The sequence below is a fragment of the Monodon monoceros genome, unplaced genomic scaffold, assembly GCF_005190385.1.
Source record: "Monodon monoceros isolate NGI ecotype Baffin Bay Population unplaced genomic scaffold, NGI_Narwhal_1 Super_Scaffold_9, whole genome shotgun sequence".
Classification (NCBI taxonomy): Eukaryota; Metazoa; Chordata; class Mammalia; order Artiodactyla; family Monodontidae; genus Monodon; species Monodon monoceros.
Window position 1 is genome coordinate 3,966,440 of NW_021703786.1, and position 27,563 is coordinate 3,994,002.

Below are 27,563 nucleotides of genomic sequence, written 5' to 3' on the forward strand. Positions count from 1 at the left end.
CCAGAGAAGGGAGTACTGTATAGGATAGGGAAGTGCCCTGAAAGGTGAGGGGGGAGAGAAGGATGGCTAATGGGACGGCATCACATAGCACAGAGAGGGCAAAGAGGATGAGGCTGAGAAATGGCTTGGAGTTGACGATCAAGTGGCTACGGAAATTAGTTTCCACAGTGGAACAGCTAGGGAAGAGAGAGTGGGAGACGTCTGGAACTGGACCCATTAGAAATGGGTTGCCCCAAAAGTTCATTCCATAACATCTTTTGGAAAAACCTGTATGAAAAAACTTTTCGGCCAACCCAATACTATGGGGAGGAATGGGGGAGAACATTTAAATATTAAAATAGAGAAAAGGTGCCTGTAGTGGGAAAAGTTTGGGACTCAGGGATAAGCTATTGTGTTGCATTCTCTTAGCTGGAGCTGAATGGCCTTGGGGCGGTTACTTCGCTTAGCTGGCTGTCCATTTTTCATCTGTAAGATGATGCAGTAGACATGAGATTTATAAGGGTATGTCCAGATCTGACAATCTAAAAAATTTAGTGGAAAGAACAGAATCAAATGAGAGGGTGAAAAAGACTCTTAACTGCATAAAGCCTGATGATGGGTCAACTTTGTTTCCAGATACGTGTGTTTGCCACGTTTGGTCACCTCATTCTCCAGGTACCATCCCCTAGAACCCACTTTTTAAAAAGGAAAGGGTACCACCTACCATCTAGGCTCTACGCATGAGAGTACATAGGTTAAAGTCACAGCTTCTGGAATCATACAGTCCTTCACTATGACTGCATGAAAAATGACTTACTTTGGTTTTTCTAATCTGTAAAACAGAGTAATAAGAGTACTGGTTTCAGAGTTATCATGGGATTAAATGAGAGAATGCATGTGCATGTAATGTATTTACAGCACACCTAGCATATAGTTCTAGTAAAGAAAATATTAGCATTCTTGAATAGGTACAGAAAGAACAGCAGGACCCTGTGCCAGCAAAGTCTATGTATATCTTCTTTAAGATAGGAATAGGGGTCGTGGTATACTTTGAACCACACAGATCTTTAAAAGAAAAATGAGGAGAAACATGCTCAATAAGCAGATTCACCTAGTGGCAAAAATACAGGCTCTAGAATCAGACAGCTGTGATTCAAACTCTAGTCAAGCTATTTATTAGTTATATATATATATATATATATATATTTTTTTTTTTTTCGGTACGCGGGCCTGTCGCTGTTGTGGCCTCTGCCGTTGCGGAGCACAGGCTCCAGACACGCAGGCTCAGCAGCCATGGCCCACGGGCGCAGCCGCTCCGCGGCATGTGGGATTTTCCCGGACTGGGGCACGAACCCGTGTCCCCTGAATCGGCAGGCGGACTCTCAACCACTGAGCCACCAGGGAAGCCCTAGCTTTATATTTTTAAATCTCTGATTACATATTTGTACAAATGAAGTGTATGCTACCTGTCTCCAGGCTTAGGAAGACTGAATTCAGATGGAGTTCCACTTCCAGGCACTTAAGTGTATTTAAAGTACTGTAAAGGTTATTTGCAGGAATTCCCTGGTGTTCCAATGGTTAGGACTTGGCACTTTCACTGCAGTGGCCCAGGTTCAATCCCTGGTTGGGGAACTAAGATCCCACAGGCCACGCAGCATGGCCAAATAAATAAATAAAGGTTATTTTCTTTGTTTCTACCTAACATTATGACTTATGTGTAAATAAACGCTTAGTAAGTGTTTTTAGAATTGAAATTTTAGTGAGATTTTGCTCCTGGTATCCAGAAATCTTACCCTTGTTTCTTTCTGGGATTCTGCCTCTTCTCTGACCTTAACTTAGCTGTGAATTCTATCCTACTCTCAGACCATACTAACACGGACTGGTTGATTATCCCCCCTGGGGACTTGGCAGATCATGGAGAAAGTGGCAGAACACAGAAAGAAGGCTGCAACCACCACAACACCCCCGTAGGCAAACGGGGAGAAAAGAGCTTCAGAACCCATCAACCTGGTTCTGTTTACCCCGACATAATGTCCTGAACACGCTCCCTGGTGCCATGTTCTCAGTGCCTCAATCCTGTAGCACAAGGAAATAAAAAACAAAACTTCTCCCATAAGAAGTAGCAGAATTATGTTAAAAATATGTATGTTGATTCCTTCCCAGTTCTCATTCCCTGATGGAAGGCCACTGACACCAACAGCAGCCTAAGTTGAAATTTTCTCTTTAAGCTTGTAGGGTTCAGAGAGTGGAATATTTTGTAGAGTCTATAATATGAAAGAGATTAGGTTGGTGATGTCACAAGAGGTTTTCAACAGTGTGGGCAGAAGCTGTAGCGATGACTAAGGTAGTTGATAAGTAGCACCACAAGAAGTAGTTATTCACCCTGGATAAGCAGGTGGAGAATATTAGTTACAGGCAGGAGGCATTTACAACAAAAATGATTCATTCTAGATTTTAGAATCCCAGGTATTAGCTCACATGGGTCAAGAAAAATTAGAAATAACAGAATTAGAGCAAAAAAAGTTAACCCCTTGGCACACACTGGAATTGGTTTTGATTTCTATTTTTAAATATATGACTAAGGACATAAGCCAGACAGATCTCCCTTTGATCTCTTGTCACCATTTCCAGGGCCCAGGAAGGGCTTGTCGAACTGGGCCCCACTTGACCACAGGAAGCAAGATCTGGAGGCACAGGGAGCCCATCTTATGCTAACTGCCATCACCTTGGAGACACACCACTCCCCAGCAGGCTCCGGCATCATCGTGGAAGATTGTTACCATCGCTAATCAGATGTTAATCGAATGCACCAGAAAAGGAAATAAATTCCGCTTCTGAAAGGGCAGCTGGAAAGAGGTTGAAATGCTCCAGCTCGGATTTACATTCCAAAGCAGTCCTAAGGCCAAACACTCCCTGCCGGAGCAGAAGGAAAGCCCCTCTCTTCTTCTCACCTTCTCTGGAAAATAGTTCCCCCGAGAACTCGCTGGGCGGCGCCACGTGGTCCCTCAGGAAATTGGGGCGAGACAAAGGACGCCGGCTCCTGTGAGGCCTCTCGATTGAAGCCAGTCCCTCCTCCTGTCCATCACCTGCAGCCTTAAAGTGCCAGGGACACATCTTCCCTCCCGGATCTCTGGGGCGGGTAAATAAGTCGGGGTGGGGTAAATATTTCTAGTTAGGCGATTCACTCAGTGGTTAAACATTTATTTTGTGGGTGCCAAACGCTGACCTAAGCGGGTTATGTGGTTAATGCTCACAGTAACCCGAGACGTGTGTTAACTCCATATTTCCTTCTCTACAAAGGGGAGCAGGAAGCGCAGAGAACAGCACCTCGCCCCGTGAGCGGCAGGATCCGCCCCCGCATCACTCGTCCCCAGCAGTGTCCCCAGGGCCGCCCGGCCGGTCCCGCGGCTCGTGGCAGGTGCGCGTGTGCCCGCCCCCTCCGGCGCTCCCGCCTCAGCGCCCCCAGGACCCAGCCTGGAGCCCGGCGCCTCGCGGCGGCCAGGGGAAGTGCGGCCCGGGGGGCGGAGCCAGGGCCGTGCGGGTGGAGTCGTGAGCCGCGGTGGCGGAGGCCCGGGCCGGCTCCTTGCGCTACCATGGCGTTCGGGAAGAGTCACCGGGACCCATACGCGACCTCCGTGGGCCAGCTCATAGGTAAAAGGGGGACCCCTCCGGCTTGGGGCCGGGACGCTACGCGTTGACTCTGTTACCGGCCGCAGAGGATCGCGTGGGTCCGAGTTCGACGAACTCCTCCCCCCTCCCCCGCAACTTTCCCAGGCCCTGCGCTCCGCTGGTCCTGAGCGGCACCTGTCCCCGCCGACCTCTCTCAAACCCCACCTCCTCACCTCCCGTCTTCCGGTGCTTTCCGGGGTGGGGGTGGGGTGGAAGCGGACAGGTGGACCGAGGGGATCCAGGTGTGGCGTGGCTGGGCCTCTACGGGGGCGTGTCAACTTCTGGGTAAGGGGGAGCTCTTCAGAAAGTGAGTCCACCCGAGGGCCAAGTGTTGTCCTGCCCGTTTTGCAAAGAGAAAAAGTTTCCAGGAGGTTAAGTGCAGTGACCTCGATGTGACAGGCAGGTCTCCAAACTAGTTCTGACTCCAGGCCCTTAAAACGTGAGTTACTTTTTAGTGGTGAACAAAGAGAACGAACATGCCTAGCACCGGAACGAAGGAAGGGGGAGCTAGGCGCGCTCTGGGTACACAAGAGGCCTCTCCAGGCCACTAGGGGCTGCACAGGTGTCTGCCTGACTCCTTCCCTCTCCCGTGGCCGTGCTCTGATCCATGTACGCGGAAGCCGGAGCCAGTGCCTGGACTGTTTAACAACACCGGCTCCCTTCTCCCTGGTCTCTGATACCTCCCTTGGGAACCGGGTGTGGCACCAGTGCATATAGATGCCAAGCAAAGCGTGATCACTTCGGGGAGCTTAGTGGGATGAGGAAATCATGAAAACCTGGTAGTTATAATAAGGAGGCTCAGATTTGAACAGTTTTGCCTGCAGCTCAGTTAACTGCTGTATGACAAGAACACATTACCCAGGGACTTCCCTGGTGGTCCAGTGGTTAAGATGTCACCCTTCCAATGCAGGGGGCGCTGGTTCTATCCCTGGTCGGGGAACTAAGACCCCACATGCTGCGCGGCCAAAAATAAATAAAGAATGAATAAATTAAAGAACAAAAACCGAAACACTACTCAACCTGAAGCTTAGTTCCCATACCTTTATAAGATGGTGAGTGTTAACTATCATTGAGGAGGAGATGCTTTCTAAACTGTTGCTGGCTGTATCTCTGTTGGGTATTAAAATGAACCCCGAACAGAAGTGGATTCAGGCTGCATCTTCATAGGCTGATTTATTCTTTAATGCTGTGAACATTTACTGCCAGCTATATCCCTGGACCTGGACCAGGCAAAGGTAAGATGTGGTCTCAGCCATCACGGAACGCATAATCTTATAGGGAAGACACACACAATTTCGTACTGACAATAGTGCAGTACCTTTGCAATAGAAGAGAAGTGTAAAACACCCAAAACTTATGAAAAGGGAGAACTTAACTCTGCCATGGCCTTTGAAGGGTGAATAGGAGTTTTCTCGGAAGATGGGAAGGTGGGAAGAAGGAAGACAGAATGGGGAGCAAGAAATCTGGCAGAAAGAACCTTGTAACTGAACACAAGATTGGTAAGCCTTGTCTATTTGAATGCCAAATTCAAATAGTGTTTCTCCTAGATGAGGAGCAGTCTAAGCTTCGGGGTTCCCCTAACCAAACCTTTATCCTCTTCATTATCCTTTTAATTTTTGCTCAATTCCCCTAGAACCTCATGTTTTCATGCTGAGGGATATTCTCCTTTCTCGTAATAGAGATGTTAAGCTCATTCAGGTTGAGTGTTCTATTATCCTTCCCAGGTGACATTTTGTATTCTTAAGGAGGATGTCAGAAGAGGGAAAAGCTATCTGACTGTTTAGTGATGGGGTTACAGGTACAGGAGCCTTCAAGTCTGCCTGATGCAGCTCTGGTTAGTACAGGTGCTAGGAAGTACATAGACAGTTTCAGTAGATCTGTCTTTTTCTCAACACCACCCCCCAAAGGAGAATAAGTGACTTTTAAAAAGCAAACAAAAACTGGCATCAAACATCAAACAACCTAGATTTGAATGCTAGTTCTACCGTGTACTGACTGTGTAGCCTTGGGTAACTTCCTTAACCTCCTTGAACTTCTGTTTCATCACCTCAAAACAGTGGGTTAAATGAAATTGCGTAAGATAAAATACTTAGTTTAGCACTGTGCACTTCATCTTGTAGGTGACTGTCCTTCTCTGAAAGACAGGCAGGCAGATGGAGATTTAGCTGGGCTGTCCTGGCCCTGCAGCCTTTATTAATAGGTCACTCATTACTGTTGCAACAGAAACACCTGGGTTTTGACTGATTCTTGAATTACTGGGAATTGCTCAGAAAAAAAAATCTCTCTGCTCTTTGGTGATATAAACTTAATGGTCCTTGCTAGTGAACTCCAGGCAGATTGTTTCAGGAGGACCAGACATGTTTTATTCTGTTGTAGCTCAGATTCAACACAACAGCTTTTTCTTTGCAGAAAAGGCTACATTTGCTGGAGTTCAGACTGAAGATTGGGGCCAGTTCATGCACATCTGTTACATAATTAACACTGCCCACGATGGGTGAGTTCAGTGTGTGGTTCATGTATTTGCCTCTCATAAGAAGTGTCAGAACACATTTTCTCTTGCAAACTGGTTTTCTTGTTGAAATAGTGTTTCCATCACCCTTTAAGCACCCACTGCCTTTTGAAGACATGTCAGGTTGAAATATTAGGACAGCTGCTTGTTTCAGCATGTGGAATACCTGAGAATCCATTATAATTTTTCTCCTCTTTGCCTTTTCCTTAATAGTTTCAAATTTTGTCTCGGTGAAGCTCAAATTCCTTGTTCTTTAAGGAGAGAGGAAGATATTGTTTCCTTTGTTAGGAATTCTTCTTGCTCTGATTGGCAATATTTTATTTTACTGTAACTGAAAAATATTATCAAGAAGCTAGTGGACTCCTGGTGGTGACCTGTCTCTGGGCAGTTGTCATTATCAACCAGGAAATAATCTAGCAGTTGTTTTCCTCTGCCTGTCACAAGACAATTTTTTTTTTCTTCCGAATGCCAACTCACCCATGTTTATGCTGAGTTCTTAAACAATGTGGTATCTTTTGTTACACTTCTTAAACTTTAGAGAATTGAAGTTTAAAAAATAAAATCATTAAGAAGACCAACTATTTTGTGATTTAGTCTGAACTACAAGTTGTTATAAGGGATACAATTCTCTTGATTTTCCTGTGCATTTAAACTAATAATGAACAGCAAAGGAGACTGTCTTAGTTTTTGTTGATGAAGAAAACATTACATTTAATTATTGACTATCTCAATGGAAAGTGCTTATGGTTAGTACTTTAAAATATTTATGGTGTTTTCCCTGTAATCTTGTTTACCATATTTGTTTCCTCTAAACCTTTTCTTCACTGATAATACTAATTTCTTCATTGATAATGCAAAAAGGGAAATGCAATGTAAAATTTTTTTCTTTTAAAACAGTGTCTTTATTCTTTTCAACTTTTCTAAGGGTTTCATCTTAGATTTTATATATGATTTTTTAGAAATATATATAATATTTTATAATAGTTACAATTTTAAGTATACGTAATATTATGTAATTATATTATCATATAATAGAAATTCTACCCATGCAAGCATAACAAACAGAATTGGAAGGTAATGTGCAAAAAATATTTGTATCTTTTTTAAGTTTTGAGGTATAATTGGCATATAGCACTGTATAAGTTTAAAGTGTACAGCATAATGACTTGAGTTACATATACTGCAAAACAGTTTCCACAAGTTTCGTTAACATCCATCACCTCATACAGTTACAAAAAATGTTTTTTCCTTGTGATGAGAACTTTCAGGATCTACTCTCTTAACAACTGTCAAACATACCATACAGCAGTATTAACTATAGTCATCATGTTGTACGTTACATCCCCATTACTTATCTATAACTGACCATCTCAGAGTTAATTTAGACTGTCTACTTACACATAGTTCCTCCTTTTGTAACATAACATTGTAGCATATCAGAACCTGACCTGGTTAGTCCTAACTCCTCCTACATCCCATTGCCTATAGGATGCTTAGGAAATACTAACAAAAATAGGTAACATTTTTGGAAATTACATTTCCTGTAAGCTGGTTCTGTGCGTTGATATGGGCTGTGGGTGTGAGTATGCGTTGATATGGGCTGTGGGTGTGAGTATATTTCACATGTAGTGCTTTCTAGGTAATGATCATCTTCTGCATATCTCGTTTGATTCTCACAAGGAGGTAGGTGGTATTGTCTGCCTAGATGTATGAGGAAACGGGTGTAAAAATGGTAAGTCATCTGCCCAGCACTACACAGAACGAATACCTTGGTTATCTCCTTAGCCGTTCCTCTTTCCACACTGCATGCTGCTTTTCAGAGACTACTTGCTTTCAGCAATGGCTACGTTGATGATTTTACTGTGTTTATTGCCACAGGCCAAAAGATGCAGTAAAAGCTTTGAAGAAAAGGATTTCCAAAAACTACAATCATAAAGAAATACAACTTACCTTGTCAGTAAGTATTTACTTTAATGTTAAATTAAGACCAGAATTTTCCAAGCTATAGTCACGTTTCTAATTTGGGGTATAAAAGATACAAATATTCTGAGATAATTAATAGGTTAGCAAAAAGTTATTTACAGTATGAATTAAAACTATTCATTTATTGAGAATTGCAGAATCAAGGGAGTTTCGTTGTTTGTAATAGCATTTAATTCGGTGGAAAGTGAGTGTTCCTGGAAAAGCATATTTTCCTGGTTAGGAGATGGGCACTGGTAATGAAAAACCTGTAGGTACTGAGTTGCTCAAGAAGTTTGTGTATGTGTTACACATGGGGAAAACTGAAGCTTGAGAAGTGCCTCTCCGTCATCTTTCTACCTCATTTGAACACCTCTGTGGAGTTCTGAGATGCTGGAGGCTCTTTAGGGTTCAGCCAAGTTCTGCTGTTTGGTATAATTTGGAGAATGTTCTTTGTTGATTTAAACAATTCTCCTGTGCACCTTATCGCTTGATTTGGGTGTGGACATTTATTTGACATGTTCCCATTTTCCCCCAACCTTGGCCGTGTGACCTCTTCAGTTGCTTGGTGAGTTGCCCGTTTTACTTCAGTATGTTTTGCAAACCCTGCCTGCTGCCTGAGAGTGAGCTGTGTGGCTTTCTAGTTTCTTCTGTGTGCCTTTGCTGACCTCAGCCCAGCCGCAAGCCACATGTGGTTATGGCACTACTCTGCCAGCATCACACTGCTCTTAGGGGACTTGGACGTGTTTATCTAGAGGGCTGTGGAACAGAGGTGAGCACAGCCCCCCTTTTCTAGCTTCAGGGGGAAAATAATTTATCACATCTTGCTTACTTGGAGAGTAACTGAATGAGAAAATGAATTGAAGTCTTAATGATACTATCACTGAAGAAACCCTTCAAGTTGGGGTCTGAATATAGTTTTAGAGGGATTTTCTTCTCTCATCTTTTTTGACCTCTCCCCTGTCCTTTACCATAGCAGCCCCCTCAGGGAGGTCACAGAATGCAGGCAACTGGAGAGAGAGGAGTAAGGCACTTCAGTAGACATGTCAGAACAATGGGTTGGTGGTGGAAATAAACCTTTGCCTGGTACCTGGTTGATGCTCTCAACAACCCTTTGAAGAAGTTGTATTATTGACTCCACTTCAGAAATGAAGAAACTGAGACTTAGTGAGGTTAAGTGATTTTTTTTTTCTTTCCCCTCCAAGATTTAAGTAGTATAGGCAAGATTTCAATCCAGTTCTCAGATTCTAAATTCCATGTCCTTGCCCCATACCACCTTGCTTCTCAGAACAAATCAAGCCCCTTGAAAGAAAAGGCTGCTGTGTTTCATTTGTGTTTTCAACTCCTTTCTACGTGGTAGAAGACCTAGTGCATCAGTGTACCAGGTGTTGAGTGGTTAAAATGATTGAGTGTCCTTCAGCCCCCATCCCACTCTCCTAGCATCCAGGAAGGACTCAAGGAATGTACTGTAGAATTGGGGTAGAAAGATACGTAGCTGTGCCCTAAAATGAAGTGGATCTAGGATATCTCAGGGCTGCTGAAGGTTAGGAGAATTGACTGAGTAACCTAAGGGCAGAAGATGAATTTATGCCACTTCTGAATTTCAGCATGCGGTATTTCACCTTCTCACAGTTGTTTATTCTATATAATGCGTTTGTCTCTTTCTCTGTTGTAGCCAGCCTACGTGACATTTCCATGGTTGCTTCTTATCCTCAGCTCCATATCCTCCTCCATCATGGTTCCTTCCTTCTGGGGATGAACCAGGACTCTTCCCTGGGGAATCTGACTTATTCCAGAGTGTGGTCTCTTTCAGCCCTCCATCTCTGAGTTCCCACTCTTTCTGTCCTTCCAGTCATCTGATCTCTTAGGCCTTACTCCCAGCTAGCTGCCTGTTCCCTGTTCCACCTCAGGTAACTGTACATCCTCCACCTCCTAATTTCCACACCAGTACGTGAGAACAAGCGAATCTAAAACCTGTGCCAAAGTAAGGGTGAGAGTCACAGGTTGGGGGTCATTGTTAGGGGCAGAGTTCATTAAGGTACCTACTTCTTGGATTTTCTTTGAATTGGTCTTTGACTCTTGCTAGCTTCATGCATATTTCCCCAAGTTGTATAGTCAATGGCCCAATCACCTCACCTCACGCTACTCACTGCATTGTAGTGGTGTCTTTAAGGCTTCAGAACAGACTTTAATATTAACTTAAGCCAGACTTAATCATGAGAGAGATTAGTCACAGAAAGAATCATCCAGGGGCTTCCCTGGTGACGCAGTGGTTGAAAATCTGCCTGCTAATGCAGGGGACACGGGTTCGAGCCCCTGTCTGGGAGGATCCCACATGCTGCGGAGCAACTAGGCCCGTGAATATTTAGCATTCATTTTACTGTTAGGGAAAATGAGATTTGGAGGCAAAGTATCTTGCCTAAGACTGCATATCTGGTTACATGAAGTATTTTTATAAATTCCCATTGAACTAGAGGCACTTTTCCTCTCAGCAGTTCATCAGATAAAAATTCATCATAACAGTATATCAAGCAAAAACTCATTTGTTATTCAACTTTTCAGCTTGTCTTTTTCTAAACAACTTGCATTAAAATACAATAGATTCATCTTAATATGTTTTGGATTCTGATTTTACTTTCCTTTGCCTTAAAGGTTCTCCCTGTATATTTCACAAAGCTGCATGTGCTCAGCTTCTGTATTTTATGGTTGCATTTTTAGCCACATTGCCCTTAAAACTGCAGCTTTCATACCTTCTTATTTTTGTATTGATATTAAAGTGACACAAACACAGAGCATGGTGTAAAGTCAGTTTTCAGGGCTTCTTTTCTGCAAAGATGAATATACCTATCCTGGTCACGTTATGGTTTTTGTGACCTCGGAGAAGGTGGTAGCATGGGAACTAGAGATTTAATTTTGTTTTTAGATCACTTTTAGAAATCCACTTTCTGCATGCAGTTCTTCAATACCAGCTCATTCTTTCTTAGCCTGACTTCTGCTTATGTTGCTTTATTGAAAATCTTTTTTTCAAGGTGACTGATGACCCCACTAATCAACAAACCTAGCTGAGTTTTTCAGTCCATATTCTTAACCGTTTGACACTCCATCCTCCTAGAAACTCTGCCCTCTTTTGATTTTACCAACATTATGTTCTATTTATCTTGTGCATCAGTTTCTGTTGATTGCCTTTCCTGAGCGTCCTTCTGGCCTCACAGGTGAACCCTTTGTCCCTTCCTCTCTGCTCATCCAAGGCAGGCTTGATTACTCACTTTTGGCCTCACTCTCCCCTGAACTATAGCTGTGCATGTACAGCTCTCAGCAAAAAATCTCTACTTGAATGTCTCATTGTCCTTTTTGTCTTAGTCATCTTGAGCTGCTCTAACAAAATAACATAGATTAGGTGGCTTAAACAACAGACATCTATTTCTCACAGTCCTGGAGGCTGTGAAGTCCAAGATCAAGGTGCCGGCAGATCCAGTGTATGATGAGGGCCCACCCTCTGGCTTGTAGATGGCCATCTTCTTGCTGTATCCTCACATGGCCAAGAGAGAGATGATCTCTCTTATCCCTTTCTTATAAGAGCACTAATCTCATTCATGAGGACTCCACCCTCATTACCTAACTCCCTCCCAAAAGTCCCACCTCCAAATACCATCACATTAGGGATTAGGAGGTTCAACATGGGAATTTGGGAGGGACACAAACATACAGTTCACAGCACTTATAAACTCAAAATATCTAAATTTCAACCCACCATTTTGACCTTCGACTAGTCATAGTATCCCATCCACTTCCAGATTTCCATCAGTCTCATGCAGAGTAACAGTCACTTAACTTTCAGCCTTTCCTTTTCAACAAACCCCGGTTGCTGAAAGTTCTTGCTTCATAATTCTCATGTCTTTCCCTTCCTTGTACCCACATCATCCTAGTTTAGGCCTTTCTGCATCAGGCTGTACTAGTGGGTAACTGCTGGATCTCTCTATCATTCCAGGGTCTTTGCCCTCCAATTCCCTTTGTAGGGTGCTGCTTGAAAACCTTGTCAGAGTACTTTGCATGCACTAACCTTTCTCTCAAGTTCAGGATAGAGGTGTGATGGTGACAAAGCTAATAAGAACCCTTCAGTGGCTTCTTACTGCCTTCAAGATAATGTTCAAATTCTTTACATTGCCACACAAAATTTCTCTACCGTCTGGATGAAGCCCCTCCAGACTTAATCCACCCACCTCCCCAATGTCCCCAGTTTGCTGATGTAAAGAAGCCTCTACAAACTGGAGTACTTATTTTCCTCCTCACAGCTCATATGCTTTGTCACCTGTACTTATATTTTTTAATACCATTTACCTGTCTAGACTATTGCTCTATACTCATTTGTACTTTTCTTGACCATTTTTCAAAGCCCAGCGTAGAACCACCCTTTTCCAAAAGTCTTAAGACCACCTGGCCCTAAATTATCACATCTGCCTATAAAGGTCTGTAGCTGGGGTAACCATGTAATTTTTCATCTAGGCAAGGACATTTTTGAGAGTGAAAGGAGGTATCATCATTAATAAAACCAGGACAACAGGAGTTCACCAGGACTTTCCTGGCAAAACTAGGACAAATGTCACCTTGTATAGAGCCCACATGCTTCGTTTGCACTTCCCATTGGCCCTTGGCATTTACTACCTTGCACAGTTATTAGTTCTCGTATAATTGTGTCCTGGCTCCCCAACAGAACCATCCGCTAAGCAGTTACATTATGCCTTATATTTCCTCACATTCCCAGAACCTAACATTTTGCCATGTATTTTAGCAGATACTAAATTATGTTTATTAATTGGAATGCTGGTAGAAATCATTACTTAGCAATTTTTACCTTATATTTAGGAGGTGGTTTTGCAAAGAGATAAAACGTTTAATTTTTCTCTTTAGCTTATTGACGTGTGTATGCAGAACTGTGGTCCGAGTTTCCAGTCTCTGATTGTGAAGAAGGAATTCGTTAAAGATAGTCTAGTTAAGCTGCTGAGTCCCAGATACACCTTGCCAATAGACATTCAGAATAGAATTTTGAATTTCATTAAGGTAAGTCTATTATATATCTTATGGGATGGTGAATGTCTAAGATTAGAGATTTAATTACCTAACTACCAATTGGTTCAGTGATCCTTTACAAGCCTGGGATTGAGCCCCAAAGAGTTTTTACTATTCGGTTTTCCATGTAATAATAATTTCTTGGCATTGGATAGTGGCCTTTTCCTGAAGAATTTGTAGTCTTTTCCATACGTGTCTCTCAGTTTCTATCTTATCTACATCAGATAGGAGAGAGAGTGACGTGTACATTCATTTTGCAGGTGTGGAAACTATGTTCTGGGGTAGATAACTCACTGCTTTCAGAGTTATTTGGCAAAAGAGCTACTGATGCTGTTTTAGAATCTGTTAATTCTAGATTTAGTATAGCAAAAAACAAACAATAGTATGTATTCCAGAGTTTCATTAAATTGTTGAGGCATGGCAGTTTGGTGATTAAAAATATATTATTCTAATGGCCATCATCAAAAAATATACAAACAGGACTTCCCTGGTGGCACAGTGGCTGAGAGTCCGCCTGCCGATGCAGGGGACGCGGGTTCGTGCCCCGGCCCGGGAAGATCCCACACGCCATGGGGCGGCTGGGCCCGTGAGCCATGGCCACTGAGCCTGCGCTTCCGGAGCCTGTGCTCCACAACGAGAGAGGCCACAACAGTGAGAGGCCCAAGTACCGCAAAAAAAAAAAAAAAATATATATATATATATATATATATATATATACACATACACACACACAATGGAGAGGGTGTGGAGAAAAGGGAACCCTCTTGCACTGTTGGTGGGAATGTAAATTCATACAGCCGCTATGGAGAACAGTATGGAGGTTCCTTAAAAAACTAAAAATAGAACTGCCATATGACCCAGCAATCCCACTACTGGGCGTATACCCTGAGAAAACCATAATTCAAAAAGAGTCATGTACCACAGTGTTCGTTGCAGCTCTATTTACAATAGCCAGGACATGGAAGCAACCTAAGTGTCCATCGACAGATGACTGGATAAAGAAGATGTGGCACATATATACAATGGAATATTACTCAGCCATAAAAAGAAACAAAATTGAGTTATTTGTAGTGAGGTGGATGGACCTAGAATCTGTCATACAGGGTGAAGTATGTCAAAAAGAGAAAAACAAATACTGTATGCTAACACATATATATGGAATCTAAATTTTTAAAAAAGTGGTCATGAAGAACCTAGGGGCAGGACAGGAATAAGGACGCTGGCGTAGAGAATGGACTTGAGGACATGGGGAGGGGGAAGGGCAAGCTGGGACAAAGTGAGAGAGTGGCATGGTCTAATATATACTACCAAATGTATAATAGATAGCTAGCGGGAAGCAGCTGCATAGCACAGGGAGATCAGCTCAGTGGTTTGTGACCACCTAGAGGGATGGGATAGGGAGGGTGGGAGGGAGGGAGACACAAGAGGGAGGAGATATGGGAACATATGTATATGTATAACTGATTCACTTTGTTACAAAGCAGAAACTAACACACCATTGTAAAGCAATTATACTCCAATAAAGATGTTATATAAATATATATTTATATATATATATGTATATATATTTATATATATATGTATATATATATTATTATTCTAGTCTCTAAAAATGTACATTCAAAAGTAGCTTTCCTTTTCTGAGTAAGGTACATAATTGTCAAACTCTCATTTTCTGTCACCAGTTTAGGAGTTGTGTTTTGTTTTGCTGCTTATTTATCTGTGGAACTTTCCATCTCTTGAATTCAGACATGGTCGCAGGGTTTCCCAGGAGCTGTGGATGTAAGTGAAGTGAAAGAAGTGTACCTGGACCTCCTTAAGAAAGGTGTTCAGTTTCCTCCATCAGATGCAGTGGCTGAAACAGCCAGACAAGAGGTAGGAGGCCGTTCTTTGACCTATGTAGAGTAAGACAGTGTAGTGCATGGGTCTTTTCTCTTTGAAAGGGACCACCCTAGCTCCACCTAGCTTCACCTAAAAGATTAATCTGTTAGAAGGATACTGTGATACCTCATAAAATACAAGCCGCAAGGAGGGTGGTGTTAGCTGGATCTTTGAACAGAGAACCAAGCATTCAAATGCCTTGTTACTTGTCTGCCTTCCTTTGATCATCAGCTTCGTTCTTCTCTCTCATTGCAGACTAGCTTTTTCCACATGGTAAACAACGTAGCTCCCAAATTTTCATATTATAGCTTTAGCTTTTTCACATTCCACGTCCAAAATTTCAGAGAAGGGCCTCATTGAACCAACCTAGGTCAGTTTTCCATTTCTGCACAAATTAACTAAGGTCATATAAGAACGGGGTTGCTCCATATAGAAATTATTTAGGTAGAGCAGAAGAGGGACAGTTTCCAAAAGAAAAGATTGGTGCTAGACAGGCAGTGGTCTCTATTATAGGTATTCATATAATAGATTTGTTTATTAATACTGTGCCCATAGAAGAGTTTCGCAATGTTCACATGTATTCATTCTCAAGTTTGCAAGCAACTTTCAAGGTTTTGAACTTAGAACACTTGTAGTGACTGATTATAATTCATCTCCTAACTTCCTATGGTTTCCATAACGTAAAAACAGTAATTCTTTCCTTCTGCATATTGGTGAGTCCTGCCTTGGTAGAAAAAGCAATTCAGGTGTATACCAAAAGTCTGATCTTTGTGAAGGCTTTGTCCTGAGGGCTCACTCTCCCTAGTGACTGAGTCATCTGAATGGAAAAACTGGACTTGGAGTGGCTGAGTTAATTTAAATAATAATATTTCTATATTTCATGTTGATAGACTGCTCAGATCTCACCAAATCCACCACCTTCTGTTCCTACTGCACCAGCTCTTTCTTCTGTAGTTTCCAAGAGCTCCACTATTATGTTGGTCCCAGAACAGGTAACAACAGCAATGACTGTATTTATTGATGACTTTTTCTAAGTTCTAAGTACTTTATATATAGTTTGTTTATTCTTCACAATATTATCATAAGATAGAGGTACATTTTAACCTCATTTTACAGAGGAGGGGACTGAAGCTTAGTGACACTGTATAAGTTATGATGGTTCAACTCTAAGTGGAATTAATCCCATGGATTCTGCCTGATTCTAAAAGCCTGAGCTTTTAACAGTTGTCCTCGTCGAGTGGCTTTTGTGGCTTTGTGGAGGCTTGGCTGTGGGATGGATCTTGTGTAAGTTGATTCCTGTTGCTCCTGATAGGACTGTCTGTATGCCATTCCAGAGAGCTCAGTAAGTGGTCATCTTATTACTATTATTAACTGTGCCAACTGAATTACATTTACTTGTTTGTCTATATCTGTTTATCTAATGTTTAGACAAGCAATTATTAAATGAAGCTCATTTCTGTCCTGCTATAAGGGAACTGTCATTTAAGACTTTATATTATTCGGTATTATATAACAATCCATGTGATTAATTCCTCTTAGAATTTAATCCAGGAAGAAAAAAAAGTGTTTCTCTCTTGATTCTTCCCTCTCTAATACCGTGGGACTATAAAACATCCACTTTTTTCTCTCCCATTTGTTTCTAAGAAACCCAGACTAACGTTTGCCGTTTTCTTCAGGTTGCTGATATGGTTACCTTCTCCCTTCTCCATATTGGTTCCAATCTGACTTTTTCCCTTCATTAACTTTCCTAGAGCATAGTTTTAAATTTATTACAAGAGCTCTCAAGACCTTTTAGAAGGTGACAGATTGTACATTTGTAAAATAATTATATGTACATTTGTATAAATTTGAAAATATTAAATTTTACAAAAGTGTTTTCTCTGCAAGCAAGAAACAAGGTAGCCATTCTTTGTGTCACACTTACTGGTGATTGTGTTGCTCTCGACAGATTGGAAAACTGCGCAGTGAATTGGACATGGTGAAAATGAATGTGAGAGTGATGTCTGCCATATTGATGGAGAATATTCCTGGGTCTGAAAACCATGAAGACATAGAGCTTCTGCAGGTGTAGTATGATTTCAGGGACAAGCAGTCCCTGAAAGTTATTCTCTAAACTTAGAGCCTTGGAGATGGAAGGCACCGTAATATTGACTAGTCCATGCTCCAGCATGTTTACTTGGTTTTTAAACTTAACAAGAAGCTGCAAGGATGACTTTATCAGAAATGCCGTGGTAACTTAGACGTGGTACTTACCCTCTTGCAATAAATAATTTAACATCATGTAATCATTCATAGCCTAGCCATATACAGCCTCTACTAACCTCTAATTGTTTTCAGTGTGTAAAAGTTACCTATCTATTCAGCAAACATAATGAGTAACTATAATGTGTTAAAGGATATAGAAATGAGGAGGCTGTCCTAGTCCTTAAGGAACTTAGGTCTAGTGAGCAAGAGTGTTTTGTAAATAACAAGTTTAATAAAGTATTGATGCTATAATAGAAATGTATTTATCATACTGTGGGTTCAGGGGTGGGGGCAAGGAGAAAGGTGACGGTTTTTGGAAAGGTTTAGGTGGAGGCAGTGCCGACGCTGTGGAGGAGCAAGTGGACAGTGCATTTGGTTGTGTATGGGCATGTGAAGGACACGGGCAGCTCATTATGACTGGAGTGGGGGCCCTCCGAGATCCTCTTCTGTGTCTCTACATACAGTGTACTTTTCCCCTCTAATGGTTTGTTCTAATTTTCAATTTTAATTTTTTTTTTTTTTTTTTTTGTGGTACGTGGGCCTCTCACTGTTGTGGCCCCTCCCGTTGTGGAGCACAGGCTCCGGACGCACAGGCTCCGGACGCGCAGGCTCAGCGGCCATGGCTCACGGGCCCAGCTGCTCCACGGCATGTGGGATCTTCCCGGGGCGTGAACCCGTGTCCCCTGCATCGGCAGGTGGACTCTCAACCACTGCGCCACCAGGGAAGCCCATCAATTTTAAGTTTTAACACACACTTTAACACATTATTTTAGAAGCAGTTAGAGGAAAAAAATCAGTTTCTAAATCTTTTTCTTCCCCCCAAAGTTAAGAAACGTATATTTTTACTTTTCTCTGATTCCACTCCCCACTTCTCATGTTGTTGTTATCTTTCCTTTAAGTCCTTCGATTGTTAATAAATAACATTTTTCTTGATTATTGCTTGTTTGGGAAACAATCAGTGGTGTAAAAATGTCCTTTTTCAACATTACCACCTGTATTTAACTGCTATCTCCTTAAATTGTTACTAGTGGTAAACTTTGAGTGTTTACGTGTTCAAAGATGTCTTTTGGCTGCCATGTTAAGGGCTCGCAATTTGGCCTAGGTACAGAATTATTTTCCTTAAGTCCTTCAAAGATACTGCTCCATTGTTCTTGCACCCAGTGGTGCTATTGAGAAGTATCATATTATGTATTCTTGCACCTTTGTTTTATAATCTGTTTTTCTGATTGTATTTGTGATTTCTCTTTAATGCTTCTGAAATTTCACTATACTGTGTCTAGTGATATGTGTGCATGTATGTGCATGTGTGTATTCACCTTACTTAACCTGCTTAGTATCAATACTTGATAGGCCTCTTGCCCTGTCAGCTTAAGTGTATTTTACTTCTGGGAAATTCTCAGCTCTTATTTCAGATATTTCTTTTCTAGTATTCTTTCTATCTTTGTATGGAACATTATTTAGATGATGGAACTTTCAGTTATATTTTTATCTCAACTTTTATAAACGTTTTGTTTCTTCCTTCTTTTATGCTGTAGTTCTAGCAAAGCTTCTCAATTTTATGTCTTATTTCTCTTAAATGTGAACATCAGATTCTCTATTCGGCCCTCCTAATGAATGTTTTATTTCAACATTTTTTTATTTTAAAAATTTATTTCAATTTTTATAATAGTTCTTTCATGGATATGCTTTCTCCTTTTGTCTTTCTAAGGATAGTAATTATTTTTAAAGGTGCTTTTCCATTTGCTCTGTGGATTCTCTTTCCTTGGGTACAAGTTCTTTTGTTCATCACCTCTTTCATTTCACTTCTCAAGTATCTGGATAGACTGGTGATAGTGAGCTTATTTTTGTGTGAGATCCCTGACAGCTCGTCTGCATTTCTGTGACCCAGCTTGCCCATGCCAAGTGGAAAACACTGTCACTGCAGCTTGTTCTTAGTACTATTTCTGAGTATTTCTGTGTTTGCTGCTGTTTTCAGAGTACGTAGCATTGGCACGGGATGATGCTGGGTGGGTTATATTGGTATCTGGTCTTCTAAGTTATATGCTTCCTATTTTTCCTGGTTGCTACCAGCAACTGGTAACAGTACCCTATGTCTCTGTCCCAAGCATTGCTCCCACCTAGACACAGACGCTCCTGCCTCAGCTGTCTGGTCTCACATGGGGAGAGAGGCGTGAGCACAGGTTGTCTTGTCCAGTTGTCTCACTGCTGTACCTCAGCTGTTTGTTAGCTGCCCCTCATACTGTCTTCTTCTGGCTTCCACGGTCTCTAGTCATGGAGCATCCTTCATTTCCTTCCATGTTCTGTGGCAGTACTCATTGTGGGCAGTCTTGAGTGTCCTGGATTGTGCTTTCCTCTAATCCAGGGGTCAGCATGCTGTGGCCAGTGGGTTATATGCAGGCTTCAGTTGTCTGTGAACTCAGAATGGGTTTTACATTTTTAAACGATTTAAAAAAAAAAGAAAAAAACAGGTCATTTCTCAAGTTATATCTATGCAAGCCTACCTCCAGAGACCACAAGGGAATCAGACACACCCCTCAAGGAACCCCTTGCCACCTCCTACCCACTATCAGTGGATTTGAGTTTGTGGTATCCCTCAGGTGCACAGAGGGTTTTAAACCACAGCTTGGGAGCATCAGGTTCCAGGAGAAGGGTGGCAAGATCTGGTCTGCACAGGTTATTGCAGACTTGATATGCCATGCCTGAGTGGGCTTAACCCAGGTGGCAGAAGGAAGCCATTAAAGGGATATAAGCTGAAGGACTGCATAACCAGATAAAACTTTAGAAAGAGTCCTCTGGTGAACATTGAGATGACAAATTCTGGGGGAAGCAAGACACAACTCTTGGAAACAATTTAAGACAGCATTTCCTACTGGTCTTATGTTGTATACTATGTAGGGAATATGACATCTGTGGTCAAATAAGTTCCAAAACCTATTGTTTACTGTATTTCTCCTCTTGGAGGGTCAGAAAGTTCATTAGTATAGTAAAAGCTCTGAGAGTCTTTTTTTATTGAAGTATAGTTGATTTACAATGTTGTGTTAGTTTCAGGTGTAGAGCAAAGTGATTCGGTTATATCAATACATATATATGTATATATCTATATTCTTTTATTTGATTCTTTTCCATTATAGGTTATTACAAGATATTGAATATAGTTCCCTGTGCTATACAGTAAATCCTTATTATCTATTTTATATATGGTAGATATATTTTATATATCGTCCTAATTTATCCCTCCCCCAACCCCTTCCCCTTTGGTAACCATAAATTTGTTTTCTACGTCTGTGAGTCTGTTTCTGTTTTGTAAATAAGTTCATTTGGACTATTTTTTAGATTGCACATGTGAGTGATATCATATAATATTTGTCTTTGTCTGACTTACTTCACTTAGTATGATCATCTCTAGGTTGCTGCAAATGGCATTGTTTCATTCTTTTTTTTGGCTGAGTAGTATTCCATTGTGTATATATGTATATACCACATCTTCTTTATCCATTCATTTGTTGATGGACACTTAGGTTGCTTCCATGTCATGGGTGTTATAAATAGTGCCGCTATGAACATTGGGGTGTGTATCTTTTTGAATTAGATCTTTCATCTTTTCTGGATATATGTCCAGGAGTGGGATTGCTGGGTCATATGGTTACTCTGTTTTTAGTTTTGGAAGGAACCTCCATACTGTTTTTCCGTAGTAGCTGTATCAGTTTACATTCCCACCAACAGTGTAGGTGGGTTCTATTTTCTCCATACCCTCTCTAGTATTTATTATTTGTAGATTTTTTGGTGGTGGCAATTCTGACCAGTGTGAGATGATACCTCATTGTAGCTTTGATTTGCATTTCTCTAATAATTAGCAATGTTGAGCATCTTTTCATGTGCCTGTTGGCCAAATGTATGTCTTTTGACTGGGTTGTTTGTTTTTTTGTTATTGAGTTGTATGAGCTGTTTTGTATATTTTGGAAATTAAGCCCTTGTCGGTCACATTGTTTGCAAAGATTTTCTCCCGGTCTGTAGGTTGTCTTTTTGTTTTGTTTACGGTTTACTTTTCTGTGCAAAAGCTTGTAAGTTCAATTAGGTCTCATTTGTTTATTTCTATTGCCTTGGGAGACTGACCTAAGAAAACATTGCTACAATTTACATCAGAGACTGTTTTGCTTGTGTTCTCTTCTAGGAGTTTTATGGTGTCATGTCTTATGTTTAAGTCTTTAAGCCGTTTTGAGCTTATTTTTGTTTATGGTGTGAGGGAGTGTTCTAACTTCATTGATTTACATGTGACTGTCCAACTTTCCCAGCACCACTTGCTGAAGAGACTGTCTTTTCTCCATTGTATATTCTTGCCTCCTTTGTCAAAGATTACCTGACTGTAGGTGTGGTGTGACCTATTTAGGTGTGACCGTGGGTTTATTTCTGGGCTCTCTATTCAGTTCCATTTATCTATATGTCTGTTTTTGTGCCGATACCACAGTTTCAGTTACTGTCGCTCTGTAGTATTGTCTGAAGTCTCCAATGGTTATGCCTCCAGCTTTGTTCTTTTTCCTCAGGATTGCTTTGGCAATTCTGTGTCTCTTGTGTTCTGTATAAATTTTAGGGTTATTCTAATTTTGTGAAAAATGTTATGGGTAATTTGATAGGGATCACATTAAATCTGTGGATTGCTTTGAGTAGTATGGCCATTTTAACTATATTAATTCTTCCAATCCAAGAACATGTGATATCTTTCCATTTCCTTGAATCATCTTCGATTTCTTTTATCATTGTTTTATAGTTCTCAGCATATAAGTCTTTCATCTCCTTGGTTAGGCTTATTCCTAGGTTTTTTTTTTTTTTTGATGCAATTTTAAACAGTATTTTTTTTTACTTTCCCTTTCTGATATTTCATTGTTAGTGAAAGAAATGCAACAGATTTCTGTGTATTAATCTTGTATACTGCTACCTTGCTGAATTCATTTATCAGTTTTAATAGTTTTTGTGTGGAGTCTTTAGGGTTTTCTATATAGATATCCTATTGTCCACATATAATGACAGTTTTACCTTTTCTCTTGCAATTTGGATAATTTTATTTCTTTTTTCTGTCTGATTGCGCTTGCTGTGACTTCCAATACTGTGTTGAATAGAAGTGGTGAGAGTAGGCATCCTAGTCTTGTTCCAGAATTTATTGGGAAGGCTTTCAGCTTTTCACCATTTAGTATTATGTTGGCTGTGGGTTTGTCATAAAATGGCTTTCATAATGTTGAGATATGTTCCCTCTCTACATGCTTTGGCAAGAGTTTTTATCATGAATGGATGCTGAATTTTATCAAATGCTTTTTCTGCATCTGTTGAGATGATCATGTGGTTTTTGTCTTGTTTTTTGTTGATGTGGTGTATCACATTGACTGATTTGCATATGTTGAACCATCCTTGTGAGCCTGGGATGAATCCAACTTGATCATGGTATATGATCCTTTTCATGTGTTGTTGGATTTGGTTTGCTAATATTTTGTTGAGGGTTTTTGCGTCTGTGCAAAGAGTCTTTAACCCAAAATTTACAGACTTTTTGACTAAAGAATCTCTAGTTGCTAAGTATCTGTGAATATCCTATAGAACATCAGAGTAATATGCATTGAGAAATCAGTATTTTGGATCAGTGGTTTTAAGTATATTATTTTTAAGATATTTTACTTAGGAACGTTATATCATTTTGCTAATGATTCTTATGGTTCCTGGCCTTGGGCAAGTCATTTACTATCATTGGACTTAGTTTCTATATATATATAAAATGAAGAGCTAAGATAAGAGCTTAGCTCTTCATTTATACATCCAAGTTATGAGGAGATTAAAACGAAAATTAATCATAGAGTTCCTGTGTAGTAATCCCTTTTAAAAAATCCACAATCAAAGGTATTCACAGATATAAATTCTGTGACTCATGATGTTAACAAGCATGTTAAACTAAAATTTAAAAAGTAAATATCAAAGTAAAAGGGTATGTGGCAGATAATATTTTTCAAAAATGGACATGGCAATATTCCTAGTTCCACACAGTCTTCCCAGCCTTTCAGAGCTCTCAAATGAAGTGATAGGATTTTTCTCTCATGTTTTTATCCATCTGTGGCAAACAATCAATCCTTCAGTAAAATGTACACTGAAACATCCCATTCAAATATGTGCATCCAGTTTTATTTGATGCCATCGTGGAGTGCACTGAAATGCCTTTTTGTGTCCAAGTCTTTGGGTACGGATGTTTGGTTGCGTTTTGCAAGGATAGTGCTGATTTGCTGGTTGCTGTTTTGATGCCAGAGCTTAGGGTTGTGTGTTGCCTTGAATAGTAAAGAGACTTGGGCTGTAAATCAACATTAGAACACTACTCATGGCCAATTCAAGTTGAATGGTTCTGGCCCCAGGTCAATTTGTTTATGGAGCCTATTGAATGTGTAACTTTATTTTTCTCTCTTAACGTGTTTTGTTAGTAACAGATAGAGAGCTGGTGCGGGGAGCACTGTTTTTAAATTCTTTTGACAGGTATTTGAACTTTTTCTTGTAATCTAAATAACCTCGTAAAAGAAAACTATTTCTCTACTCACAACACTTCAGACACCAGGTCTGAAGTTTTTTCCCTCACATTAAATCATTCTGGCACTAGCTACCCAGAGATAGCACAGACCCCACATGTTAAGAGGCTTAGTCCCACAAGACTGCCCCCACTTCAGACGCCAGTCACAAGTAGTGGGTCCCCAGGTTGCCCACACTTCTGTCCCATTTTGGCTACAAGTCAAATCGGGGGTCCCCGTGAGCCCCTCCTCAGGTCCAGTAATTTGCTAGGATGGCTCAGGGAATCCAGGGAAACACTTTACTTACTATTACCAGTTCATTGTAAAGGATACAGATGATAGCCAGATGAAGATGTCAAGTGAAAAAATGTACAACCTAAAAGTTTTGGGTTTTTTTGTTTGTTTTTTTATTTGCTGTGCTGGGTTTTCATAGCGGGCTTCTCTAGTTGTGGCACGCATGCTCCAGAGTGCATGGTCTCAGTAGTTGTGGCATGTGGGCTCTTTAGTTGTGGTGTGTGGGTTTAGTTGCCCCGCAGCATGTGGGATCTGAGTTCCCCGATCAGGGATCGAACCTGCGTCCCCTGCATTGGAAGGTAGATTCTTAACCACTGGACTACCAGGGAAGTCCCTAAAAGTTTTGAATTATGTTTTATTCGGTAGACAAAACTGAAGACTTAAGCCCAAGACACAGCCTCTCAGATAGCTCTAAGGTACTACTCTGAAGAAGCAAGGGAGGAGCCAGGATATATAGGAGTTTTTTTAACAAAGACCAGGTAATTGGAACATCAAAAGATTACTGTTACTGAAAGAAAACCAGATATCTCAAGTTAAAGAATTTAGTGCTTTTCTATGTTTGCACAGATGCAGGAGTCTGGGCTCACTGAAGCCATTCCTTTGATATACACCTCAGCTATCTGGGGCCAGCATCCTGTGCTTTCTCATCCTCACTTTCCTCAGGGTACACTCTTGGGGGGTGGCTGCAGGGGCTGACTGCTAGATGGTGGGCATCCTGTTTCTATCTTGAGTTCCTTCAGGGCTCACCGTCGGGGAGGCTGTAATGTGATGGCTTGATGGCTGCAACATCCTTTGTTTACTGATATGACAGGTGACATTTTTCCGTTGTTGACAAAGAATACATACAGCAAGGTGTGGAAGGGTCCTGAGCACAGGAGCTTCTGTCCCTGTGGAGTTGGAGTTCACCACCTTCCCAGCATCTGAGTGTGTTCACCACCTAGAAGCTCTCTGAACCCAGTAGTTTAGGGTTTTATAGAGATTCCATTACAAAGGCATGATTTATTTAATCATTGGCCACTGGTGACTAACTCAACCCCCAGTCCCTCTCGCCTTCCTGGAGGTTGCAAGTTTCAACCTTCTAATCACAGGGTTGGTTCCTCTGGCAGCCAGCCCCCATCCTCCAAGAATCACCTCATTAGCATAAACTCAGGCTTGGTTGAAAGGGGCTTCTTATCAATAACGAAAGATGCTTCTCTCATCCTACTGCTCTGGAAATTCCCAGGGTCTTAGAAGCTCTGTGCTAGGTACTGGGGATAAAGACCAAATATATATTTCTTCTATCACAATATCCTGTCCAACTATGGTCAGTCTAAAATAAGGTGATGGAATCTAAAAATGAAACCAGCAAAGACAGACTATGGAGAAATAAAGTAATTCTTTAGTTTGTACTTTTTCAGAGGTTTTCTCACAACTGTGTAAAACCAGCGGCCCCCAACGTTTTTGGCATCAGGGACCGGTTTCGTGGAAGGCAATTTTTCCAGGGACTGGGGCTGGTGGGGGGATGGTTTCGGGATGATTCAAGCACATTACATTTATTGTGCACTTTATTTCTATTATTATTACATTGTAATATATAATGAAATAATTATACAACTCACCATAATGCAGAATCAGTGAGAGCCCTGAGATTGTTTTCACTTGCCACTCACTGATAGGGTTTTGATATGATTCTGCAAGCAGTTGACTTATTATGGTCTCTGTGCAGTCAAACCTCTCTGCTAATGATAATCTGTATTTGCAGCCACTCACCTGCGCTAGCATCACTGCCTCAGCTCCACCTCAGATCATCAGGCATTAGATTCTCATACAGAGCAGGCAACCTAGATCCCTTGCATGCGCAGTTCACAGTAGGGTTCGTCCTCCCATGAGAATCTGACACCGCCACTGATCTGACAGGAGGCGGAGCTCAGGCAGTAACGCAAGCGATGGGTTGCGAGTGATGGGGAGCGGCTGTAAATACAGATGAAGCTTCGCTCATTTGCCCGCTGCTCACCTCCTGCTCTGCGGCCCGGTTCCTAACAGGCCACAGACCGCTACCGGTCTGTGGCCTGGGGGTTGCGGACCCCTGTTGTAAAATCTACAGATTAGTGGAGTTAGGGCCCCCAGATAACGCTGGCTTCCTGCCTAGCTTCCCCATGTAACCGCAGGGGCTTTTGGAGGCTTCAGCATGAGCCTGGTGGGGGGTCATCAGAGTTGGGGTAGTGGGCAAGGTGGGAGGCATTGAGGACCCAGGAGCATTACAGGGCATTCAGAGTTTATCTGTAAAGAAGTACTAAAAGTATCTGAAATCCACTGTGATAGCTGTGAAACAGACACTTTTTTCCCCAAACTAGCTAATAACCACTTTTTTTCTTTTAGCTTGTTAAAAGAATTTACCTCCTCTTCCCCAAACCCCTTTGAAATGACAGACAAAATATGAAAATAAGAATAAATTCCAAGGATTACAGGAGAGCTTAGACAGACCGTCAGGGGACCAGAAGAGTGAGGATATTCAGAGTCCAGTAATGTAGGTGGGATCAGCCAACTGAGGTACACACAGTCCCAGAAGAAAGAGACCCTTACAGTGTGACTTTCCTCAGAAGAAGCCTATAGTAACCTCAGAATCAGAGTAAGATTGGATGGGCCTTAGGCACTCACATGGACATGAGTCTGTCTTCTGCTGTCCCAGCACTATACCTCCAGGAGCAGGGAACTTCCAGTGTCACTAATAAGACCAGAGAAAAAGGACTTCAAATAACTTGTGGTTTCCAAGAGAACATGGGACTTCAGCAATCAGAAGAAAAAAGAAAAACACTCACTAGGGTTTTTAAACTTTGAAGGCAGAGGGTCTCATCCCTAGAGATGATAATGCAGAAAGGCTGTTAGAATTCTCAGGAAGAATACGTAGTTTCCTTCTCTCCCTCTAAAGATGAGGCTTCTCCTTCTCCTTGCCGTTTTCCTTTGTGGGGCTGAGCTGCTTTTTCTAACTTTTTAACTTATATAACAAAAGGAAAACTTTGTTTTTTGTACTACTCACAACCAGCACTTCTGACACCAAATGTATGGGTTTTTTGCCCACACTGACTGATTTTCTGATGCCAGCTGGTTGTCTTAAAATTAAATTCAATTCCGACATTAAGTACCCAGAGTTAGCATCAGATCCCACAGGTTAAGGGCTCGGTCCCACAAGGCTGCCCCACTTCAGATGCCCTTTGCAAGTTTAAGTCTCCCATACTTCTGACCAACAGGCTATAAACCGGGGGTTCCCACAACCCTCTCCTCAGGTTTGATAATTTGCGTGAATGGCTCACAGAACTCAAGGAGACAATTTTATATTTAGTGGTTTATTCTAAAGGATGTTACAAAGGATGCAGGTGAAAAGCCAGGTGAAGAGGTACAAAGGGTGAGGTCTAGAAGGGTCCCAAACACTGAAGCTTCTGTCCCTATGGAGT

General features: G+C 41.5%; 1 protein-coding gene across 4 annotated transcripts in view; it reads left to right on the plus strand.

Moving 5' to 3' along the window:
- Window positions 1-3,351: 3,351 nt before the first annotated feature.
- TOM1L1 (target of myb1 like 1 membrane trafficking protein) overlaps window positions 3,352-27,563 on the plus strand; it is a 52,910-nt gene continuing 28,698 nt past the window's right edge. Inside the window, exons 1-8 of one of the 4 annotated variants that reach the window (XM_029211812.1) lie at window positions 3,587-3,630; window positions 5,044-5,147; window positions 6,058-6,142; window positions 8,036-8,114; window positions 13,025-13,174; window positions 14,933-15,058; window positions 15,955-16,056; window positions 17,013-17,129. In XM_029211812.1, the coding sequence (XP_029067645.1) occupies window positions 5,096-5,147; window positions 6,058-6,142; window positions 8,036-8,114; window positions 13,025-13,174; window positions 14,933-15,058; window positions 15,955-16,056; window positions 17,013-17,129 (711 nt within the window). In that variant the 5' untranslated portion in view covers window positions 3,587-3,630; window positions 5,044-5,095. Of the gene's footprint in view, window positions 3,631-3,903; window positions 3,934-5,043; window positions 5,148-6,057; window positions 6,143-8,035; window positions 8,115-13,024; window positions 13,175-14,932; window positions 15,059-15,954; window positions 16,057-17,012; window positions 17,130-27,563 lie in introns of those variants that run through there. The other 3 variants (XM_029211810.1, XM_029211814.1, XM_029211813.1) reach the window with 3 other exon arrangements.